The 25,133-nt window shown below is 39.1% G+C and overlaps 1 protein-coding gene across 1 annotated transcript in view; it reads left to right on the top strand.

The window, feature by feature from the left end:
- The window catches only part of CHEK2 (checkpoint kinase 2), a 48,852-nt gene that overhangs the window by 4,172 nt on the left and 19,547 nt on the right, over positions 1–25,133 (top strand). The window contains exons 2-7 of the mRNA XM_006890522.1: positions 2,442–2,566; positions 2,689–2,836; positions 7,026–7,116; positions 9,528–9,636; positions 14,271–14,324; positions 22,928–22,989. Coding sequence (XP_006890584.1) covers positions 2,442–2,566; positions 2,689–2,836; positions 7,026–7,116; positions 9,528–9,636; positions 14,271–14,324; positions 22,928–22,989 — 589 coding nt within the window. The remainder of the gene's footprint in view (positions 1–2,441; positions 2,567–2,688; positions 2,837–7,025; positions 7,117–9,527; positions 9,637–14,270; positions 14,325–22,927; positions 22,990–25,133) is intronic.

Raw genomic sequence — 25,133 nt, 5'->3', positions numbered from 1 at the left:
GCTTTTGTGACTGGCTTCTGTCACACAGCATAGTTTGTTCTAGATTTGTACATGTTGTAAAGTATTTCACAAAATCTTGATTGCTTTTCAGCGATGCGTGAAATTCGTTTGTGTGAAATGTACCATAGCTTCTTCTTTAGTCGTTCTTCTGCTGATGGTCATTTGGGGTGTTTCCAACTCTTTGCTTTTGTAAATAATGCTGCAGTTAACATGGGGGTGTGTATGTTATTTTGTGTGACTACTTTTCTTTCATTGGGATATGTACCTGGTAGTGATTTTATTTGAACTTGGACTCTCCTTGACTTCCTTTTTTTAGAAGAACACTTTGATTCTCTCGTTTTATATTATTGTCCTCACAAACTAATAGCCCTGGTTCCCTATTTTTTAGTACACTTTGTGTATTTCTGTGAATGGGTTTGTTTCTAAATGAAGTTGATGTATATGTTAATTTTTGTTTGTTGTCTTTTTAAAAAAATTTATTTATTTTATTTTATTCTGATTTATTTACAAAGTTTTAATACATTGCTTTTCACAAAAGTTCTTTCCCATTTTCACAAAAGATCCTTCACCCCACTCATTGATATTTTTGGCTCTCAATCCAAAGAATTCCCTTTAATATGTCTTGTATAGGCACACCATTCAAATCCACAAGTTGTTCTGCAGGAGAAGGATGTGCAGTCTCCTCCTGTATGATAAACTGCCTCTGAAAACCCACTGGAGGGTCAGCTACGAGTCAGTTCTGACTCAACGAAACACAAGAAGATGCAATCAATTATAATTAATGTTATAAAACAAAATTTCTATAAATGATTGAATGAAAATGCAATATGATTTGTAAACTTAACATTCAAATCAAATTCAATGGAAAAAGAAAAAAATTCTATGAGTTGTGTCAGGTGAATGTTCCTTCTTAAAGTGACTTTCCCTATTTCACAGGTCTCTGAGAGCAGATTTGTTGAAGGCAACATGTCTTTTGATTTCTTGCCTCCTGTTGCCATTGATGTTAATTGTGACTCCAAGGGAAATGAAATCATTGACATCTTCAGTGTTTTCTCTGCCTCTCATGATGTCTCACTGTCTAAAGAGGGTAAAACAGGACATATAAGCACAAGGCTTGAATGTCTCTCTGAAAGGGCCAGAGAATAGCTTGACCTCTCATTGCCCCAGAGCAGAAAGCAGATAAAGAACCCACAGCTCGGTCCCCTGGCGCCTCTAGAACCACAGCAGCAGCGGGTGGTTTGTTTATTCATTGCTGATGCGTGGTACCAACAATGGGGTTTATTAGGGAAGGAAGCTGGAGAGTGGTGAAGGCAAAGAATATCATCCAAAATAAGTCCAGGTTCAAGGCACAATTCCTCAAAACATCCAGACTCTCGTTTCAGTTCAGCAGTTGAATCCAAATCATCCAGCAAGTTTTGCCTCAGAGCAATTATAAGTCATCTTCTTCAAGCATCTGGCAAGAACAGCAGAAATCTCTGTGGTCAGCATAAATGCAAGAAGCCTCAGGTCACACCTTGCCACAGTTTTTCCACAGCAGTGCCACAGTCTCTCTACCACCATCACCAGGTTCTCACCCTCACCATGGTCTTGCTCCAGTCTCATTTAAGTTTTGCTAACCATTGTGGGAAACATTGTTTCTTTTATCCTAGTCCAACAGTGATTAGTTATTTGTAAGACCATATGCCTGTAGTTAAGGTAACTGGAGACCAGAGGGGGCTAACTGTAATGGCTGAAAAAAGCCAACTTGTAGGCCAACACCACACTCATATATTTTGGACATGTTGTTAGAAAAGGTTCTTCCTTGGAAAGAGACATCATGCTTGGAGAGATGGTGAATCAGCAAAACAGCAAGATCCTCAATGCGATGGACTGACACAGAGACTATGCAGTGGGCTCAAATGTGTCAGAGATGATGAGGATGGTACAGGTTAGGACAGGGTTCAGATCTGTTGTTCACAAGGTCTCTAGGAGTTGTAATCTGCTAGTTGGTACTTAACACCACTCCCACCATCAACATTATGATGTTGACTGTTGTTCAGTGATGAGGATTTTTGTTTTCACGATATATACTTAGCAAGTAGATGTAAATATAATGTATAGTTGGAAAGGAGACAGGGCCAAATTCTACATTTAACAGGCCATAAGGAGTACAGATTTTATATTAAATATGATGAGAAACCTTTAGAGAGTTATTATATCATAAATATTTTAAGAATTCATTAAAGTTACTGGAGTACTTCTTATTCTTTTATAGTTAGATATAAAACTCATAATTGAGAGTTTTAATGTTCCCCTTAAATTAGAATATTATAAAATATTGGTAGACAAACCTATAATATTGACTGCCTTCTTGGGCTTTTTCTCTATGAGTAGAGTTTATGACATCCTTTAAAGGTTTTGGATCCAGCAGCTGTCATCCAATATGTGCTCTTTTGTTACAGAATGTATTAACGACAACTACTGGTTTGGGAGAGACAGAAGCTGTGAATATTGCTTTGATGAGCCTCTCCTGAAAAGAACAGACAAATACCGGACATATAGCAAGAAACACTTTCGGATTTTCAGGGTAGGTGACACACATCCCCAGATGCCAGGCAGCGTTGTTCATCTAGTCATCACTTCTAGTTCTCATTCCATTGTCAGTTCTAATTGTTAAAGCTTTGAAACGCAATGTTCTCTCTATTTTAGGAAATGGGTCCTAAAAACTCTTACATCGCATACATAGAGGATCACAGTGGGAACGGAACCTTTGTAAATAGACTGCTTGTAGGGAAAGGAAGACGCCTTCCTTTGAGCAACAATTCTGAAATTGCCCTTTCAGTATGGAGTAATAAAGGTAATACCATCATGTTACAGTTCTTGGATTTGCCTCCTTCATAAAAGGAAGATGGACATTTGTGTCTGCTGAATGTGGCATAAATGACTTTGCTTTCAAACAAAATAAAAAAGATTTAAAAAAAGAAAAAAGTTTGCTTTTAAGATTCAGTTCAGTTTTGATTGCATATTTTTTTAAAAAAAATAATTTTCTTGTTGTTGAAAATACACACAGAAAAACAGATATACTGCTTCACAGCAGTTTCTACGTGTACAATTCAGGAACACGGATTACTTTCTCTGAGTTGTACAGCTTTTCTCACCCTTCTTTTCCTAGTTGTTTGTCATCTATGAATATAAAGTCACTGCTCCCTTAAGGTTCCTACCTAATCTTTCTAGTTATTGTCAATTTAATCTTAAATAGTTGTTTTTGTGTTTCATCAAGTCAGAACTGACTGATAACTGGCCCTCCAGTCGGTTTTCAGAGGCAGTAGATTGCATAGGAGGAGGTTGCCCATCCTTTTCCATGGAGCTGGATTCAAACTTATGTGCCTTTAGGATTATAGCACAGTGCCTTACCATTAGGCCACCAGAGCTCCCTTGGCAGACAAGGCAGTTTTTGCTAGTTAAGCTAAATAGCTGTTTGGTTTCAAAAAATTTTTTTTTCATATAAATTTTAAGGATTATCTCAGGGCAGTAATTTCAAAGATTCATCTAGCTCCCATGGCTCCAGTAAAATTGTGAACCTAAGAGAGTTTTTTTTTTTTTTTTCCTAAGAGAGTTTTAAATTCTGTTCTTCATTTCTCCTCTTTTGATTTGAATTCTTCTATAGTCTTTTTGGGCAAAGTATTCAGCCCTGGTTGCTGGGCACCATCTAGTTCTTCTGGTCTCATATCAAAGGAAGCAGTTAGTCATGGAGTCAATTGACCACATGTTCCATATCCTCTTTCATTTCCAGACTTTCCTTTTTCTCCTGTTCCTCCAGGCAGCTAAAGACCAATTCTACTTTGTACTTTGGTTTTTTTTTTTTAAATATGTAATGCTTCACAAATTTCCATGCCATCTTTGCTCAGGGGACATGTTAATCTTCTCTGTGTCATTCCAGTTTTAGCATATGTGCTGCTGAGGTGAGCACGATAGAACTACTGTACTTTGAATGGCTGACTGCAAGCTTTCAAGACCCCAGGCACTATGTAATAAATTCGGAGGTAGAACAGAAGCACGAAACATGTTATATAATTAGATTTTTAAATTAGGAAAAAGTCACAGCAAGACAGACAGGGCTTCATTAGTTTGATTGGTTTTGTTCAAAGCTGTGTCTTGTCCAATGAATTATCAGAAGAGACTCAATTTGTCCAATGATTTATCCTAAAACTTACCTTCTGCCTTGTAAGAGCCATGTGCAAGTGAAGATTTTTATTTTCATCATCAGATATTATTTTGTAAGCATCTACTCATAGAACTTGCCAGTCTTAGGTTTAAAAGAAACATTTGTCATTTGTAGCAGTCTAGAAAGAATCTCTGACATAAGCAAGAGTTAAAGGTAGCTCATAATAATTTTAATTCTTTAGACAAATAATGGAGGTCTGGTGGCTTATAGGATAAGGAGCTTTACTATCAACCCAAAGTCATGCAGTTTGAATCCCTACTTACTCTTTGGGAGAAAGATAGGCAGTCTTCTCCTGTGCAATTTACTGCCTCTGAAAAACTGCTGGAGAGTCAATTGTGAGTCAGTTACACTTTGATAGTACATAACAACCACAGCAACAAGTAGAGAAGGGAAATATTTTTGTTTCTTTTTTACAAAAGACCCCACAGAGCTTTGTAAATCTACCTTAGAGTCACAGTGACTCTTGAGGCGTGTGTGTATATAGGAGTGGTAGGAGTTAGCATATTAAGCAGATTCTCAGGTAATTGTTATAGATTTTAATCCAGCAGATGAGGATTTACAAGAAAAAGTCCAGATTCTGGAGCCCTGGTGGTGCAATAGTTAAATGCTAGACTGTTACTGGAAAAGTTTGAACCCGCTAGCTGTCCTGCAGGAGACAAATAAGACAGTCAGCTCCTGTAAAGATTTATAGCTTGACATACCCTAAGGGATATTTCTGTTCTAGCCTTATAGGGTGGCTCGGAGTCAGAATCAATTCACTGACAATATATTTCGTTTTTGTCCTAATGACTCTTCACACTAGCATCTGGGAAAAATAGCTATGCTGGCCATCCTGAAGTGCATGGGATAATTTTCCTTGTTTCTGACTGTTGTTTTCTGTCTGATCATTCTAGTCAGGGTGACTGCATAATGTTTGACTATTTTGTGAGCAACTGGCCATTGAAATACGGCCTGCCTTTCACTTAACTGATGTCACCAATTTCTAATTGATTTGTTCATATGGGACACATTTTTCTCTTTGATGTTTCTAAGGAACACCTTTTTTTGCATTTGAACAAAGGTGTGGTGTTGGCTTAAGAGTAGTCTGTTTAAAGTAGACCCAACTAGTACTCCATGGGCTACATCAACCTATTAAGTGTTTTACTGGGCATTTGCTGGCAGTTGTGACTTTGATCTAAAAATTCAGGTTTCTTTTACAAAGTTTGATTATGTCAGTGTACAGATCTTATATTACTTCATCTCTGGGATCTGTAGGTGCTGGGTGAGGGGAATGTTCCCTTTAGGTGGGAGACATACTTCCTTTTATGGTCTCCGTGACTACTGTATTCAACCAAGTACTTCTCATGTCAGTTACCTTCTTCGCTTGTGTGGACGACAACCTTTGCAATACTTGAAATTACACTTTGATTTGACATTTGGGAGACGAATATTCCCATCACTGTCACATTCCCAGATTCTTATATGCCATGGGAACATGAAAGCTTCATAAATATCTACAAACATTGAGCAGAGATCCTGGTGGGCAGGCTCCCAAACCAATAGGTCTTGCTCTCTAGGCAAGTGGCTGCCTCCTGCATGCCAGCCCTGAATAAAGCACATTCAGATGAGTCAGTTCTGGGCTGAAGACAGAATCCAGGCAAGTCAGAACCGGTGCATGAAATCCAGCCAACTCAAAGACTTGGAACTGAAGGAGAGGGCCCATCCTTCTCCCATGGAGTAGCTGGTGGCTTCAAACCATGTGTCTTCGGGATTGCAGCACAGCTTCTTGCCACTTGGCCTTTAGAGCTCCCAATAAATTTCACTCTTTTGTAGCATTGCGTTCTTTTAAGAGCACTGTATCTGGAGTGGAATTAACAACAGCAACAACTAGAAAAATTAGGTAGGAGGAATGTTAGGGGAGCAGTGAATTTGTGTTTCATTCTTTTATAAATGTTATAGGTAATTGTAGATTTATTATAGTGAACTTCTTAGTACTGAGTTATTTGATAACTGATTATAAACTTGACCTATTAGAACTGGCTAAATTATTATTATTTTTTGAGAGGCAGAACATATAGTAGAAAACTAATACATTGCCACAAATGACGGCAAAATGTTTTTCTAAGCCCGGTTGTCAATTTAAAAGTATGCAGCAATGTGTTAAACAATCTAGCTTTACATGATGGTTTGCACTATAATTATCAGGAATAAATGGCTTAGAAAAGATAATACAGTGAGACCTGGGAAAACTGGTACTCCATGAAACGGCCTTGTTTTTCTGCATTTTGCAAGTTTTCTGTGTTTGACAGTATGTTACCATGTTTTTACCACTCATTTTAGTGGAAAATATTTGAAATTTTTCAAATATTTGAATTTTCCTTCTTTGATAGGTCTCAGCATTACCCAAGTCCCCACATTCACAGATCTTATTGTATTCCTATAGTGATGTATGTTCTAATCCTTATTGAGATATGTATTTATCTAGAAATTTGTTTCTAACTCAAACTGACTGATTTTTCCTTCTGTGCCTAGAATAATCTGCGTGATTACTTAGATTCTTAGATTAGTGTAGTTATTAATATTCTGAGGTCAAGTGATAAGGAAGACAGTTTTGTTATGTATTACTTGTAATCTTCCATAGAAAGATGAAATTTGGCAGTTCTAAAGATTTTAAGATTTTTGTTAACCCAGATCAATGATTCCTAGTCTTATATTTTGTAAACTTATTTTATTATGTTGTTGTTGGTAGGTGCTGTCAGTTGTAGAGAACTCATAGCAACCCTATTTTCTTCTTGTTATCAAAAGAACTAATGAAATCTGTTTCTTCTTTTTACCTCATTAGTTTTTGTATTTTTTGATCTCACTGTGGATGACCAGTCAGTTTATCCTAAGGAATTAAGAGATGAATATATCATTTCAAAAACTCTTGGAAGGTAAAATTTTTCTCCACTTTATTTTATGAAACATTTATCTTTGGCTAGTTTTTGGTTGCTGGTTTTAAAGCATTGATTATTCATAAGATATTTATAGCTTATTATTTGTGATAACTCTAGTAGGTGATTCCCATTGGTAGAGATCAATGGAAATGAATGATTTTTCTTTTTTATCTACTTGGTAACTTTTTAAAAATAATGTCATTTAGATTATATTTTGTGCATCCTTTAAGTTGTACAAATCTGTCATTTTTAGTATACTCAGACTTTTGCAATCATCATGACAGTTGACTTTAGAACATTTTTATCCTTTCAAAAGAAACATCTTACTCATTAGCAATCACTTCTTGTTACCTGTTCCTCTTAGTGCCTGGTAACCATGAATCTACTTAGTATCCTGGTAGATTTACCTTTTTTAAAATATTTCATATAAATGAAATCAAACCTTACATGGTCTTTCACAGCTACTTTCACTCAGTATAAAGTTTTCAAAGTTCATTCACGTAGCAATTATTGCTACTTTATTTTTTGTATTGCCAAAACAATGTCCTGTTATGTAAATGTACTGCATTTTGTTTCTCATGATGTCTTTCAATCAGTAGATGTTTCCATTATAGCCACGCCTTGGCTGTTAGCAATAGGGCTGTTGTAAACAGATAGTTGTACAAGTTTTTGCAAAGATACATGTTTTCGTTACTCTCGGTATATACATAGGATTACAGCTATTGGATAATATGATAACTTGGCGTTTCACTTTTGGTACTCTCGTATTTTTCCAGTGAGGTTGCATCGTGCTACTATGTATGAAAGTTTTTCTTTCTCCTTGTTGTCACCAATGTTTGTTATTTTTCTAGTGTTTCCCTAGCCATTCTAGTGACTATGAAGTGGTGTCTCTGTGTTTTTGGTATGCATTTTCTTCACTCATGGTTGCACATTATATTTTACTCTCTACCCTCCCAGTTCACTTTAAAATAATAAAAAAAAATCATTCACTGTTGCATAATTTCCATTCCCCCCTCCCAGTTCACTTTGTTATGCACCTCTTATTCTGGATTGTTGTCATACAAATAACACCAAATCATGTATTCCTTTTAAATAGTTATTTCTTTCATCTGTTCCAATGCAGTGTTCATTATAAAGGGGTGTTAACCCCTTTTCTAGTGTCCTACTCAACCCCCATGTCAGTCCTGTTTTACAACAGTGGCATTATGCAGTATTTGTCCTTTTGAGACTGAGATATTTTAATGTTTTGTAATAACATTTTTGGAAGGAGGAGTGGCATCCACTTCCATAATAGCTTGCCTCCGGAAACCCTGTGAACCTGGAGAGAGGATGAAAGGCACCCAAGTGTCGAGGATTCTCCTTCATAGGGTTGCTGTGAGTCGCCTGCGACTTGACGGCACTTAACAACAACAACAACAACAACAACAACAATAATAATATTTTATGAGTTCCTTGTTTTTCAGTGCTGTGTATTATTCCATTGTGTGAATATACCACAGTTTTTCTATCCACTCACTTGTTGATGGGTGAATTTAATTTGTGATTTGGATGAAGGTTTGAAGAGGAGATTCATTTTCTCTGCAGGAGATCATACACATTTTGTTTCATGGCACAGATTGCTTTCTGTATGGTCTAACATCTTTCTTTCTGTTCTTTCCCTGTTGTGTTTTGGTTCCTGTTTCTCCCTTCTTCCTATACTTGTTCTGTTTCTCTCTGACCTGTGTTATTATGTGCCACCAAGTCAGAACCAACTCCTAGCTGACCCTCCAGTGGGTTTTCAGTGTCAGTAAATCACTTGGGAGGAGATTGTTCATCCTTCTTACAGTAGCTGGTGGATTTGAAACATGAACCTTTGGAATGACAGCTTTTTACCACGAGGCCACCAGAGTTTTCACTTTTAAAAAAAAAAATAAATTTTTGTGTGTGTGTGTTTGTGTACCATCAAATTGGATCTGGCTGGTACAGCACAAGATTGTCCCTTCTTCTCCAGCAGAGCATCGGGTGGATTAGAACTACGCACCTCTGGAATTGCAGTACAGCTTCATGCCACTAGGCCACTAGAGCTCCCCCAGAGTTTTCACTTACTGCAGAAGTCATTTCTCTTTCTGCCCTCTCCCTTTCCTTTATTTGTTCTTAATATCTTTAGAAATTTCAAATCTGGGGGACATTAAGATGTAAGTCTATTTCTTAGCTTAAAAATATGATCTATGATTTCACTTGTTGCTGTTGGACAGTCCAGTTGTGCTCTTAATTTTATAGGAATGAGATTTCACTGTCTTCTCTGAAAACAGACAAAGGAGAGGTTGATATATAGACCATTGAACTTATAATACTTGAGACTGACTTAAGAGGGAGTGGTTCTGTTGATTTGAAACATCTTGACAATCACTGTCTGTTTTCATCTGCAGTGGTGCCTGTGGAGAAGTGAAGCTGGCTTTCGAGAGGAAAACATGTAAGAAAGTAGCTATAAAGATCATCAGCAAAAGGAAGTTTGCTATTGGCTCAACAAGAGAGATGGTAAGTAATACGTGTTTGTGACTGTTCTGCTCTGCTGGTCAGCTGCTCTTGTCACTTCTTAACTTCCCCAAATAACCATAATTTGGTAATTTTTCAGTCTCAGAAAGAATTTGGGTGTATTGCTGTTGTTGTTACATAGCATTAAGTTGGAACAGACTCATAGTTGACCTTCTAGTGAGCTTTCAGAGGCGGTTTAATCACAAGGGAAGAGATTGCCCATCTTGTTGAGGAGGTGGTGGATTTGAACTGTGTGCATTAGGGTTGGCAGTGCAACTCCTTACCACTAAGCCACCAGAGCTCCTCTCATAGAATGATAAAATTTTTTTTTTTTAGTATCTTCAGTTAGTATAGAAACTGTTCCTTATACAGACATTATATTATGCTTTGTCTTACTGTGCTTTGCAGATAACTGCTTTTCTTTTACAAATTGATTGCTAATGGCAACCTGGCATCAAGCAAGCTTGTCAGTGCTTTTCCCTCAACAGCATGTGTCCACTTTTGTGTATGTCAAACTTCTTCATGTTGCCACCACACACATAGCTTTTATAAGCACTCAGAAACTAAAAAGTTAGTGTCTTGCTTTCTTGCAATACTCATTTTTGAACTGACATGGAACCAAACCTGCAATGTATTTCTGAGATATGACTATAGATGATTTGGTTCCACAAAGATTGAATTGGACTGGAGGATTCACAGGATGGTGGTGTTTTGTACCCTTGAGTCGGAACCAACGCATGGCTGACCCTCTAGCAGGCTTTCAGAGGCATTAAATTACTCAGGAGGAGATGCCCATCTTTTTTCCTGTGGAGCAGCTAGAGGATTTGAACCATGCACCTTTCTGTTGACTGCACAGCTCTTTACCAGTGTACCACGATCATTCCTCTGAAAAATGTGCACATAGGAGGAAGTTAATGTTCACCTTCCAAGTTCAAAGTTTTTCCAAGCTTGTTTTTATAATGAAAAAAAGAAAATTGTTATGTGCCATTGAGTTGGAACCAGCTCATGGCTAACCCTCCAGTGTGTTTTCAGAAGCTGTGATTCACATGGCAGGAGATTTCCCATCTTTGTCCTGTGAAACACCTGGTGGATTTGAACCTCTTACCTTTGAGTTAACAGTACAACTCTATACTCCTTTGGAAATTGGGAGAGGATAATAAATATCCAGCCATGATCCTACCACCATAATCTGACAGCTGTTTGTAAATTTCATCTTTCTTCTAGTCTTTGAATATGAATTAATGTTTTCAGATGGTTTGAATCTAAATACAAATACTGTATTTAGATATGCAGTCCAAATCGAAATACTATATGTATAATTTTCTATTCTGCTTTTCCACGTATGTGTGTTAACCAGCCCTTTCCTAATATATTCTTCTTAGTGAGTTTTTTTAAAATCAGTTTTCCTGTGTCATAATTTATTCAGGTGTTTTGTTGACTGATCATTTAGGGTAATTGCCAGTTCTTTGCCCAGCTTGGTAATGTGGCAATAGAAATCTTAGTGCTTATGGATTTTTTTTCTTTATTAAATTTTATTAATTTTAATGAACATTTACAGAGATTTTGGGTTTTCATTCATTCATTGTTGCGGATTTTTTTTTTCATTTTAATTAAATTATTATAATGATCTTTTCCTACAGTAGCCATTCATTTTATTGCATTTTTCTGTAATCTGCATTTACTGGTAGGTAACGCTGCCAAATGTTTTGGCTCTTTTTTTCCCCTCTCACGTACACAAGCCAGCCGAATGATGTAAAATGCGTCCCCTAATCACTTTTATTCAGGACCAGCTGTTTCTGGCTATTATAATACAACATTCTTTAAAGATCGATTCTTTTCCCCCTAGACAATGCATTCTCATGGGCCAAGAAGAATTTCCTCTCTGGATTAGCTTTGCTAGAGATTTTTTCCCCTCCTGTGATTAAGATTTGCTTCCCCTTTGAGGGAGCAGAGAAAGCTTACCAGCTTCTGAATGATTTAGAGCAAATCTTTGCTATGTGTCTTTATTTTTTTTACACCCTGCTAACCAGTATTCTTAAAGTAATCAATCTATTTTATATGGCTTAATATTATTTGAACACAATCATTCATATATATTGTATTTCATTCATATACATTACAGGTTGGTTTTTTTTTATGACGTTCATTATGTTTTATACCATCATATATGTTGTGCGTTATGTAATTAATGACTATTGATTAATGCCTTTTTTAAAAAGTTTATATTGCTTTGCATACAAAATTGTTACTATGTTTCACACTTCCCTTCACCCACCTTGTGTTTGATACAATCATTCTCATTCATTGTGTTTTACAATCACCATTGAACTAGGCCTACCATTAACCCTGTTTTTTCAGGTCCCCTCTGGATCTTTCCCATTTCCTTCACCCCACCCTTCCACCCACCAAATTGTGTGACCCTGTTATTTTCCCCGTACCCATCCTTACCCGTCTGCTCCCTTCCCTTCCCTGCCTTGGATCTACATACACATTTTACTAGTTATCCTTCTATTTTTACAGTAATAGTTTTATGCTGTATTTGTCCTTATGAGGCTGAGTTCGTTGACTCAGCATAATGCCCTCCAGTCTCTCCCACGTTAGGTAGTATTTTTAGAAATCTTTGCTCCTGAGTGATCAATGCCTTTTACCATGCTATACATCGAATATCCACTTGCCTATTTCTTCACATACCTCCTCCCACAGTCTGTCCACCCACTTCTACTGATTTCTCCTTGCACCTAGAGAGCTTTGCTTTTTACTTTCATTCTGCGAATTGCTGTCTTTTTTTTTTTCTCTGCAAATTGTCTTGGACCCTTCCAGATCTATCATCATAGTATACCCTAATTCAGTAATGAGTTTAACAGCGAGCAGGAAGGGGCAGGTTTTTACAATTAAACATCTGTGTTGCCTAGCCCAAATCCTTTTATTACATAAATATGTAATTCTATATTTTCCCTGCTTGGGGAGGGTGTAGCTCGGGTGTGGAATTACACGATTCATCCTTTTGGAATTGTTCTGGAGAGCATCTTCAGAACTCTGAAGCATTTCTTGCCTTTGGATGAAGCTGGTGGATGTTTTTGTTCCCCTCCGAATGGGACAGATATGTCAGCCTGCAGTTAATCAGTATCAGTTTTGTTTGTTTTTTTAAAATTTTTTATTTTATTATTTTTTGTGCATGTACTGTCTAATTGGATCTGACTGGTACAGGAAGAGAATGCTCCTCCTTCTCCAGCAGAGCATCTCGTGGACTCGAACTGCGTACCTCGGGGATTGCAGTGCAGCATTTTGCCACTAGGCCACCAGAGCTCCCTTGTATCAGCTTTATAATTAGAAATTTGACTTTTTTTTTTTTTGAGAGTTTAGGAATTTTATTTTTATTCTTTATATATAAATGTATATATTTATTTTTTTCTTTAGTTGCACACTTCCCCCCTTCCCCCAGCCCATCCAATAATGCACCCCTTCTTCCAGATTGTTGGCATACATATAATGCCTGATCATATATTCCTTTCAAACAGTTCTTCCCCTCGTCTGTTCTGCTGCAGTGTTTGTTATCTATCTACTCTTCCCGCGTCTGTTCTGCTGCAGTGTTTGTTATCTATCTACTCTTCCCGTTTTCTGCCCACCCCACCCCATCTATTCCATTTTTTAACATTCATGTTACAGAGTATTTATCCTTTTGTGATGGAGATATTCCACTCAGCATGTCTTCTAGGCTTGCCAGTGTTATAGACTGTTTTATGAGTACATTGTTTTTCAGGGCTTCATTATATTCCATTGTGTGACTGTATCATCGTTTTTTTTATCCATTCGTTTGTTTTTGGGCATTTAAGTTGCTTCTGTCTCTTTGCTATTGTGAATAATGCAGCAGTAAACATGGGTGTGCATACATCTGTTTGAATGTGGCTTTGACTTCTTCAGGGTATATTTTCAATAGTGGAATTGCTGGATCAAAAGGTATTTTTACTTCCAACTTTTTGAGAAAGTGCCAGACGGCCTTCCATAGTGGCTGTACCATTTTACATTCTCACCAGCAGTAAATAAGAGTTCCAGTCTCTCCACAACCTCATCAGCATTTTTTTTTGTTGTTGTTATTGTCCTGTTGAACTTTGCTATTGTTGCTGGGAAGAAGTTTGACTTTTTTTTTTTTAGAAGTTTGACTTTTAAGAAATACTTCCTTGCTTACGTTTTTTTGTCTTACTGTTTTTATGAACGTAAACACTTCCATAGCTAATGAAGCAAATAGAACTTACTAGTTTAGCTCTGGTGACTGTAGTCTGTAGAGAGTTGAAGTGTTGTCACAAAGGCAGCACATCTCTAGCAGTTCAAATCCACCAGCAGCTCCTTGGGATAAAGATAGGGAATCTCCTCTCATCTGTTGTAGAACGTTGGGTAACCCAATGGAGGGTCAGCTATGAGTTGATTCCAATTGAAAGGGCATTGAGTATTACAGTATCGTTTAGCATGGGGCCACTGCAAGATAGGTCATTGTTGTGAGTGGAAACTGGGTCAAATGACTTCCTTTCTGTGGGAGATGAGCTGGGTTTGGGACTTGGACAGATCCAAGCTTACCTGTACATATTTGAAAATGATTTCCTGTTATTACTACTAATAGATTTTAATGTTGTTTGTCAAAGGATCCAGCTCTCAACGTTGAAACAGAAATAGAAATTCTGAAAAAGCTAAATCATGTAAGTATTACTATGAAATAGAACTCCTACTTTGTTCAGCTCACTTCTCTTTCTTTCTTTTTTTGTTTCATTTGCATTAGGGGAAAAGGTTTTTATTGCCCTTTGAGCTATGACTTAATGTCTTAAGAACAGAGCTCCCCATCAGCCTTTATCTTTGCCTTTTATAGGATTACATGGGGCTGAATGGAGGGTGCTCACGGAGGTGGTTTCTGGTTGAGTTCAGTTCACTTTTTTATACACATGGGGCATTTCAATGTACTAAAGCTGACGTTAATCTGGGTTGTTTAATGTGCGCGTACATGCGTGTACATATACATGTACATGTGCATGTATGTGGGTAATGGATGTTGTTTGGCTGAGAGGAGCTCTACCTGAAATTGGACCAACTAGTTTTGTCTCAGAAGATGGTGCCCATTTTAGTAAATTTGGCTTCATTTTCTCTGAGGTTTTCACATCTTTAAATGTTTTGAACTACTACAAATTTCCATTTATTTTAGTTGGAGTAAATACAATGAATCCACAGGTATCCTAAAGTGTCAGAGATATATGCCCTTCTATCTGACTTAATGGCATCTGTGGTGTTACCGGAGTCCCTGATTGGCACTAATGATTACAATTGCTACGCTAAGTTGGTGGTTCTGCGGCACCATGGAAGAAAGGCCTGGCAGTCGGCTTCTCAGAGCTCACAGCCACTGAATAACTCTATGGAGCATAGTTTTATTCAGACACAACGTGCATTCTCCCTGAGCCAGAATCCACTTGATGGCAACTGATTCGGTGGGGTGGTTTGGTGGCCCTATTGAGTGTTATCTTTGTTATATCTATCTATCTATCTATCTATACATATATATATATAGATATAGTATTGACCTAAATTCAATGCATAGTGTGTCCACATTTTTTTTTAAAAAAAGAGAGAGACAAAAACAATCATAGGACTGATTCCATCCTCTGTTTTGCTGTTTTAGTTTCTTTTTTTTTCTTCTTAAGCTTTATTTTTTTTAATTATTTTTTTACAATATTTACTATTTTTAATATTTGTGGATCAGTGAATTTGTCAAGCTTTATTTTTTTAATAATTTTAATGAGCATTTATAGAGATTTTGGATTTCCATTCGTTCATTGCTGCACTTCTCTCCCCGCCCATCCCTCCCCCCCCCTCCCCAGTTCGCTCCTCTCTTTCAAAAGTAAAAGAAACACTCCTTCCTGGTACACAATCCCCCCACACCCCTCCCGCCGCCCCAACTATGCCACCTTAATTGTGGACTCTTGTGTTTTAGTTTCTTCATTAATTTACAAGCACACATAAAATCATAAACTAAGCTCTTGGAATGAAACTTGAAATACGAACTTTAGTCTGAATAAGTTAGTCTGAATAAGTTTAGTCTGAAAACTTTAGTTTTCTTATTCGGATATTTAACCCCTTGGTTGCATTGATGCCAGAAGCGATGCCTAGTATATAAAATGTGAGCAAGGTCCACCCACAATGAACACATTTCAGTGTAGCTTCCAGATGTTGAAGCAGGACTAATCATTCACTTTTAAAAAAGCTGGCCTTTCCAAATCAAGTAACACGAACATTGTTGGATTCAGAGCCAGTAGATGAAGCCCTCGGTTTGGAAGGTACTCAAATGATGAGGAGAAACAGCTGTAAGCATCTGTTAACAATTGGAATATGGAATGAACCTAGGAAAATGGGAAGCTGTCATAAATGAAATGAAACACATAAAGGTCAATGTCCTAAGCATTAGTGAGCTGAGATATCCATTATCAGAATATTGGATATTTTGATTGAGAACCATGAGATTCTAGGATTGACAAATTGAAGAGGGAATGGTATTATATTCATAGGCAAAGAGAATTATTTCAAGATCTGCCCTCAAGGACAGTGTTGCGACAGGGTACCCCCATGCATACAGGGGTGACCTGTGAGGTCATTAGGATAGGGCGATAGGGCGAGGTTCCCAGGTTCCTGTCTGTTGTTAATAGGGTTGCTTTGAGTCACTGACACCTCTGTGGCATCTAACAACAACTTCTGAACTGGGAAAAGGCTTCCTTCCTCTTACCATCTCTAAGGTGGGAGGACATCTTCATCCCTTGGAGCTGCTAGTAGGTGCAAACCACCAGAGATAATCCAACAGCAACCCTGACAAAGCTAGAACCTCAGAACAAAATGATTGCTGCTGGCGCTGTAATTCAATAGACTTCTGTAGAACTCAGTGGGGGCAGCCTACAAACCTGGGAAACCCTGGAGACTGACTTTCTTAGAATTTCCATATGAAAGTCCCATTCTTTTCCCAAGGAACCTGGCCTTTCTCTTTAAAGAAAGGGACCTTCTAACTTTCTAGGGTGTTGCTATACCCAGCCTACCCCTAAAATAAACACTCAGAATTGCCAGAGAATTTTCTCTGATGTCACAAAATCCCTAAGCATAACATTTATACAAATCACTGTCCACTGCAGTAGAATGTTGAACACCAAAATACATTCCTGGAGATATTTCTGAGCTATTTTCTAGGACACTTGAACAACTCTTGGAAATTAAACATGGGATCATGAGTGTGATCTGATGTGTAGTAACAGTGATTAGAACCCAGTGCCAGGAACCTGGCCTTTGGATCTGAGTGTTAGTTTGTTCAGTTGTTACGCACATATTGCTTAAGGGAACTCTGATGGCGTTGTTGTTTTGTTGAGCCAGACTGTGCTTTTCTGGTGATTTGAATCTACCAGCTGCAGGGCAGAAAGACAAGCACTGTCCTCCTGTGCGTTTTACAGCTTTGATTTTATGAGTCATTTCGGCTTGATCACAGTGACTTTGACTTTACTTACTGCTCTGGGCTGTCTCAAGGCCCAAGCAGGGGTGAGTGCAGAGGGTTATGACACGTGCTGCCCCTTCTCATGTAGCTTCAGTCTAGTGGGGACCAGACTTGAGTTTCCATGCTGTCTCCTTTACCTCCTCGTCCGCATATTATGGGAATGACATTTCCTATCTTGGAGCCTCTGTTTCTGTGACATGGAGGCAATAAGAGTATTTATCTTGCACGGTCAGTGTGAGGATTCTACGAGATGAGCTCATAAAACTTAAGGCATAAGAGGTGAGCAGTTCGAATCCACCAGATGCTCTGCTGGAGGAGGAGGGACAATCTCTTCCTGTACCAATCAGATCTGATTTGACAGTACACACACACACACACACACACACACACACACACACACACACCCAAAAAAACCAAACCCTTAAAGCATAAAAAACAGATTTGAATACGTCTGACTCCCTAAGTCCTTTTCTCCCTGACTTGAGTGGAGGATCCACTTCCTGGCAGAGGACGTTCTCAATTGGGAGGGCCCAAGTCCCCAAACCTTAGAGGTAGCAGAGATGAAACTAAATGGCTCGCCGTGCCAGCACAACACTTTTTGGGGACTCCTTTTGGGGAGCTGGTCCTGCTTCTTGTGAAGTGAGGTCAAACTAAGCAGCTCCCATTCTTTTCTCTTTTTTTAAAATTTTTTATTTTATTTTATTATTTTGTGTGTGTGTGTGTGTGTGTACCGTCAAATCAGATCTGACTGGTACAGGAGGAGATTGTTCCTCCATCTCCAGCAGAGCATCTGGTGGATTTGAACCATGCATCTCTGGTACACCTCCTTGCCACCAGAGCTTGCCTTATTTATTTATTTTTTTGAATAATTAAGCAACTTTATTACATGGACAGTGATTAATGGTCACATTTATTTTGTCACTTCATACGTAAATACAGAATTACTGCTTCTGCTGCATAGAAGAAAGATGTGGCAAACTGCTTTTAGTAAAGATTTGGAGCCTCAGAAAACCCCATGAGGCAATTTTTACTCTGTTCCTTCCACAGGGTCACTTTGAGTAGGAATTTAATCGGTGGTGATAGGCTTTTTGGGTTTTAAAAAATATAAGGAACCTGGTGGTGCAATGGTTATGCCCTTAACTTCTAACCAAAAGATAGGCAGTTTGTCAAGTTTCCCCCTCAAGCCCCTCCCCCATTTATAACTAAACAATAGAGATGAAAAATCAGGGACGGACTCTCTCTGTTTTGCTGTTGTTGTTTTTTAAAAAATAAATTTATATTCTCTATATGTCAGAAAGCTGGACAATGACTAGGGTTGATAGAAGGAGAATTGATGCCTTTGAGCTATGGTGCTAGAGGAGAGGATTGAATATACTGTGGACTGCCAGGAGAACAAATAGGTTCGTCCTACAGAGGGTGAGACCAGGCTGCTCCTTGGAGGCAAGGATCCTGAAACTTTGTCTGATATACTTTGAACATGTTGAAAGGTGGATCAGTCCTTGGAGAGGGACATCATGCGTGAGAGAGTGGAGCGCAAGAGGACAGCACAAGAGAGGAAGACATTTGATGAGATGGAATAATTCAGTGATTGGAGTAATGGGAGAAGGTGTGTTGGAGACAATAAGATTGGCACAGGATGGATCAGGGTATAGGACTGTTGTACATAGGGGTGCTATGAGTCGCAAGTGACTTGACAACAACAACATGTCTATACCACTACACTGCTATAACTATCCTCATTCCTTTAGTGTGCGTAGGGTTTTCAAAGACCTGTTACCTAAGAAGTAGATGGCCCATCCTGCAATCTTATTCCTAGGGGCTATTCCTTGGAGAGGGACGTGATGCTGGGAAGGGTGGAGGGTTGGCAAAGGAGAAGACGACCCTCAGCCAGGTGGATTGACGCAGTGACTGCTCCAGTGGGCTCTTGTGTGTCAGGGAGTGTGAGGATGGCGCAGGATGGAATAGGGTTCAGATCTTTTGTTCTTAGGGTCGTTAAGAGTCAGTATTCGACTTGACGGCACCTAACAACAACAGTCCCTATTTTATGTACTTCACAATAATTTCATTTTATCTTTTGACTCTCTTCTCCCTCTTGTTACCACTCCAATATTGATTCTACATGTCCACTGTTTCTTAGCTATTTATGTTACTGGTCTGATAGCATATAATTGTCCTTTGGTGACCGACTCACGTGACTCAGCATTATTTATTCTTATTTCTTCTATTTTGTGCAGTGTTTCCTGGATTCTTTGATTAATTTTTTCAAAAAAAGAGGCAATTTGAACCCACACAATGGTTCTTTGATAGAAAGGCTTGATAATTAGCTCCCAGCCTAGAAAACTCTATGGGGCCGTACCATTCTGCTTCCTGGTGTCATTAGGAGCTGGAATTCATTTGACATCACACAACAATAACAACATATATGATAAAAGTGAACCAGTAAAATGAACACTTTTAAACTTGCCATCCAATTTAGATGAAAACTTGACCATAGACAGACCTGAGTCATTCTTTCGCTCAACTCTCCTTGTTTCTTCCCATTGAGACCTCATTATGTGGAATACTGTTTTTTATTGTTCCGTGTGTGTGTGTGTGTGTGTGTGTGTGTGTGTGCGCGCGCGCGCAGTCGAATTGGATCCAACTGGCACAGGAGATCGCACCTCCTTCCCCAGCAGAGCATCTGGTCGATTTGAACTACCCACCTTTGGGATTGCAGCACAGATTCTTACTACTAGACGACCACAGCTCGCATTGTTTTGTTTTGTTGGGTTTTATTTTTAAAGACTCAGCTAACCTGATAGTTGTCAAGTCTGAATCAACTCTTAACTGACCTTCCAGTGAGTTTTCAGAGGCTGTAAATCACATGGGAGGAAACTGCCCATCCTCCTCCCTCGGAGCTGCTGCTGTCTTTGAACCGTCAGTACAATTCCTTATCCCACTAGCCCAACAGAGCTATCTTTTAAAATTTTTTAAAATTTTATTTTATTATTGTGTGTGTGTGTGTGTGTGTGTGTGTACTGTCAAATTGGATCTGAAGGGTCATCTGGTGGATTCGAACTGCATACATCTGTGATTGCAGTGCAGCTTCTTGCCACTAGGCCACTAGAGCTCCGGAGCTACCCTTTTAAAGACTGCACATTAATAGGTATCCCTGAACAAGAGAGCGATCTACTGTTTGTGTCTGAACCTTAGGAATATAGCCTGCTCCATGAAGTCTTTTCCACTCAGAATGGTGTTTCCAGGACCAATCTGTTGGGGGCAGTATTGTGCTCATTTGCTACTTCTTCTCAAGGCATCTTGGGAAGGAAGATGCTCTGTGGAGGGTCTTTATCAGCATTCTTTGAGTGCCATGGAATTTAATTGTAGAAAGAGCATTCTGTCAAGTTTTGCCATCCTTTTAAATATTATTCCTGTTAGAGACTACTAAGTCAGGCCCATCTCCTAGCGTTAGTGCAGACCTGTCCCTTAATATTTCCTTGGCTGTAATCTTTATTGAAGTGGATTGCTAGGTTTTTCTTTCCTAGAGCTGCCAGAGAGGTTGGAACCTCCAACCTTTGTATTCCCAGCTGAGTGCATAACCATTTGCACTGTCAGGGATATTTCTTTTAAAAGGTGTTCTTGTTGAATACTGTCAGGTTGGAACTCATAGCTGACCTGCCAGCGGGTTTTCAAAAGCAGAAAATCACACAGGAGGAGCCTGGCCATCTTTCTCCTGCAAAGCAGATGGTGGATTCGAACTGTGTACTTCTGCATTGGCAGTGCAGTTTCTTTACCACTAAGCCACCAGAGAGAGCTTCCTCTTTTTAAATGTTGTTGTGTGTATCGAGTCAGAACTCATTCATAGCTGACTGACCCTCCTGCGTTTTTTCAGAGGCTGTTAATCACTTGGGAGGAGATCGCCCATCTTTCTCATTCAGAGCACCTGGCCAATTTGAACTGCATACCCTTGGCATTGCACCACAGTTTTTTTTTTTATTATTATTATTAAATTTTATTCGTTTTAATGAACATTTACAGAGATTTTGGGTTTTCATTCCTTTATTGTTGCACTGTTTTCTCTACCCTCCTCCCCAATTCATTCTTCTTCCTCCCCCCCCCCGAATGTCTGTTTTAATGGTCCAGTTGCCACAGTACTTGTCAAAGCCAGTTCTGATTAATCTCCTTTGTCAGTGTGTCCTTTGCCATTCCCTATCACTCCTCCCTGAGAGAGACTTCATCCTGATTCATAAGGAAAAGGGGATGGCGTATTTTCTTAGCTACTTCCTGCTGAAAAGGGACGCTGTGGGTTTCAGGGTGAAGATCTTCTCTCACTACTCTAAAGTGCCACTTTGGCAGTAGGAAACACATAGACTATTATGGAGATTGATTTTGGAATTTAGATGCACTGTTGTCAATTGTGCTTAGCCGTACATGTTCATATCCTTGAAGATGTATCATGGAGGTGTTGCAACCTAGAAGACACAAATTTAACTAACAAGTTAAAAGTACATGAGTCAAAAATTAACAAGCAATAATATTCTGAGTAGAGGTTCTAGTAGTGGCACAAATCAAGTTACAGAGGGAAGGTGGTTCTTACAATAAAAGGCCTATAGACTAGCACTTTGTCTATTATAGTGTAGAGGTTAGGAACCACAAGATGTAGAGGCTCAGCTATGTCATTTATGCTTCTTAAGTCCTGGAGCAAATTCCATCTACCACTGGGCTGTTTTACAACTCGGAAGTTCACATGCAAGGTAGAGGTGAAATAAGGAACTGCTTATGAGGTTTTCTGTCTATTCTAACAACTAAGAGATAGTGAGAAGAGTTGGGACCTCAGAAAGCTTTTTCTCTGTGTCCAGGAAAAAATGAATATACTTACTAGTAATGTTAATGCTCATCCACGGCTCTTCTGGGAGGATCTAAATCGTTGAAGTGTCCTCCTTTGTTTCCAGCTGGGAGCTGGGGCCTGTCAGTCCTGTCTGCCACGAGGACCTGATGGCACCACAGTTTCTTAACACTAGGCCAGCACAGTTCCCTTTTTGGATATAAGATCATGATAATAAATATGCATATTTTTTTCCTTTGACTCACAAGATTTCTGCTGTGCATCTTATGGTGATCAGAGGTAGCAAATTGTCAGCCATGGGGAAGAGAGTGTGTCTGTGAAAGAGAGAATCCATTTGACAGCACACAGCCACCACAACAATATAAATGATAAAAAGACCTACAGTGGACACTTTTTTAACTTGCCATCTAATTTAAATGAAAACTACATCATAGGTAGAGCTGGACGCTTCTCTCATTCGGCGTTCTTTCCCTCCCCAATGAGACCCCATGTTAGGTTCTTACGAGATGAGAATTTTCCTCTTCTCTTAAAAAATGGAAGGATCTTGTCACCTGAGCTCCTCTAGTTCCATTTGGCTGGAGTTGAATTGCAGCGCTATCTGGTGGTGTGGCTGGAGTCTCTCCTTGTCCTGGTTATTATATGCCAGGTTCTGTACCTCTGCTCCCAGGGGATGGGTGGAGGGCTAGGAAGAACCTCCCTTCTTGGATGTCAACCCTGTGTATGGAAGAAAAAGAACTTCTTCCTCATATACTTTGGGGGAAGCAGAGAGTTTCACCTGCCCTCCTTGAGGAACTAGCCACATTCTGTCCCATCTTCTCATGTGCACCTAGCTTTGAAGTGTCCCAAGACAGGGCTGCCACGCGCTGGGTCCCATCCTCCTAGACCCTAATAGGGACATGTCCCAAGTGTGATTTTTCTCTATGAAGTTTCTCATTACTTTTCTTTCCCCCTCACTCTTTCAGCCTTGCATCATCAAGATTAAGAACTTTTTTGATGCAGAAGATTATTACATTGTTTTGGAGTTGTAAGTAGTAAACATTTTCATTTTCATTGCTGCTTAAAATGTTTCTAAGCCACCAAAGATTCCAATGGTGACTTGCATTTTCTGTCCTAAAGATCCTCAATGTATGTTCTGTTGATTTCAGGGGTTGTTTCTTATTTTTGTGGGCTTTTTTTTCAAACAACAACAACAAGAACTTTATTTTTATTTGATATTGGTTTGCATACAAAATTGACATACACTGTGTATCATTCATGTACACTGTGTTTCATACATTCCTATGTTCACGTTGTGTGTCAATCATTCATGTACATTGTGTTTTATAAAATTAATCACTGTTGGGGAGCTCTGGTGGCCTAGTGGCAAGAATCTGTACTGCAATCCCAGAGGTACCCGGTTCAAATTCACCAGATGCTCTGCCGGAGAAGGAGGGATAATTTCCTCCTGTACCAGTCAGATCTGATTTGATGGTACATGCACAAAAAATAATAATTAAAAAAAATTAATCACTGTTAGGGGGGCTCTGGTGGCCTAGTGGCAAGGGGGCTGCAACTAGAATCCCAGAAGTGCACGGTTCAAATTCACCAGATGCTCTGCCAGGGAAGGAGGGACAATCTCCTCCTGTACCAGTCAGATCTGATTTGACGGTACACACCCACAAAAATAATAAAATAAAAAAAAAAATTAATCACTGTTGATCTGTGCCTACTATTATTACCCAGTCTTTTTAAGTCCTCATTGGGTCCTTTCTAATTCCTTCACCCCACTTCTTGCCCACCTTTGCTTATTTTTTTAACAAATCCATAATTTTATTTATTTGCTTTTCAGTACATTTAAATCCTCGAGGAATACAGCATTACATGGATTCTGTGTCTGTAGCAGGAAGATTGCTCCAAAACTGGACCCAAACCTTGACACTGTTTCTATGGGCATGAGTTACCTTTCCCCAGATTACTCTGTTTTTGTTAGGTTTGCCACCAGGAATCACTGTATTATTTTTTGCTTTGTTAACATAAGCACATCTCTTACCTAAATAGAATTCCCTTTTGTCTCGAGCATAAACACCTTCAATTTTAAGAAGAGCTGTGTGCTCTCTCTGCTTCCAGAGACCTCTCTTAAAGCCAGCAAAAAGTGGCTTTGTACCACAGCCTCCCAGCCACCTTTGTGGTTTAGAAATCTTGCTCCCAGGAAGCCTTCATGGGCTCCAAATGGTGGGAAAAGGAAAACGTTTTTTTAAAAAGATTGGTTTTAATTTAAGCATTTATATGTGTAATTAAACATTAATTACATTTGATCACGCCATTTATTACATCTCATCAGATCTCCACTGTCCCTTGTTCTTTTCACCCCCACGCATATATCTGCTAATCACCAATCCCCCTCCTTCCACTCCTGTCCCTGTCTATCCTCCATGATTGTTGCTATCTGTGTGTTAACCTGGCCTTGGCTTTCTCTGGCCCAGTCACTTAATCATTATATCCTGTTCCACAGTGTTAACTGTAGTCCGTATAATGACTGATGGTCCCTTCATTCCTCATTGTCCTTCCCCTGCAGTGATTAAGGCGGGTGGCTGAGGGTCTCCTGTCCCTGGATGTGGAGTCTGAGTCTTAGGTTTGAATCCTGCTTGATAGGAGCCCTAGAGTCAAAAATAGTTCAAGGCTCAACTGCTAACAGGTGGGTAATTCAGATCCACCCAGCTGCTCTGTGAGAGAAACACCTGGTGCTTTGCTCACATAAAGATTGCAACTGAAGAATTGCTGTGGGGTGTGCAAGATCACTAATATAAAAAGGTTTGGAAGACAAATGATGTATTGCACTGGGAAAAATCTGCTGCCCAGTCCTCTTTAAAATGCTAAAGAGCAAGGATACTACTTTGAGGACTAAGATGTGCCTGATCTAAGCCATGATATTTTCAGTTGCTTCAGATGCATGTAAAAGCTGAACAGTGACTAAGGAAATCTGAGGGAGAATTGATGCCTTTGAATTATGGCATTGGTGAAGAATTAAAGAATAATGAAAACAAAACAAAATACCAAAACCACTGCCGCTGGTTTACTAGGACAGTGGTAACTTCCAATGTGTTTCTGAGGCTGTAAAGTCTTTGAGAGAGGAGGCTTTCCTGCCTTGCCTCTGCAGAGCACCAGGTGGATTTGAACCACCAACTTCTT

The sequence above is a fragment of the Elephantulus edwardii genome, unplaced genomic scaffold, assembly GCF_000299155.1.
Source record: "Elephantulus edwardii isolate Elephantulus edwardi_28Jun2011 unplaced genomic scaffold, EleEdw1.0 scaffold00089, whole genome shotgun sequence".
Classification (NCBI taxonomy): Eukaryota; Metazoa; Chordata; class Mammalia; order Macroscelidea; family Macroscelididae; genus Elephantulus; species Elephantulus edwardii.
This window is presented reverse-complemented; position numbering and strand designations above follow the sequence as displayed.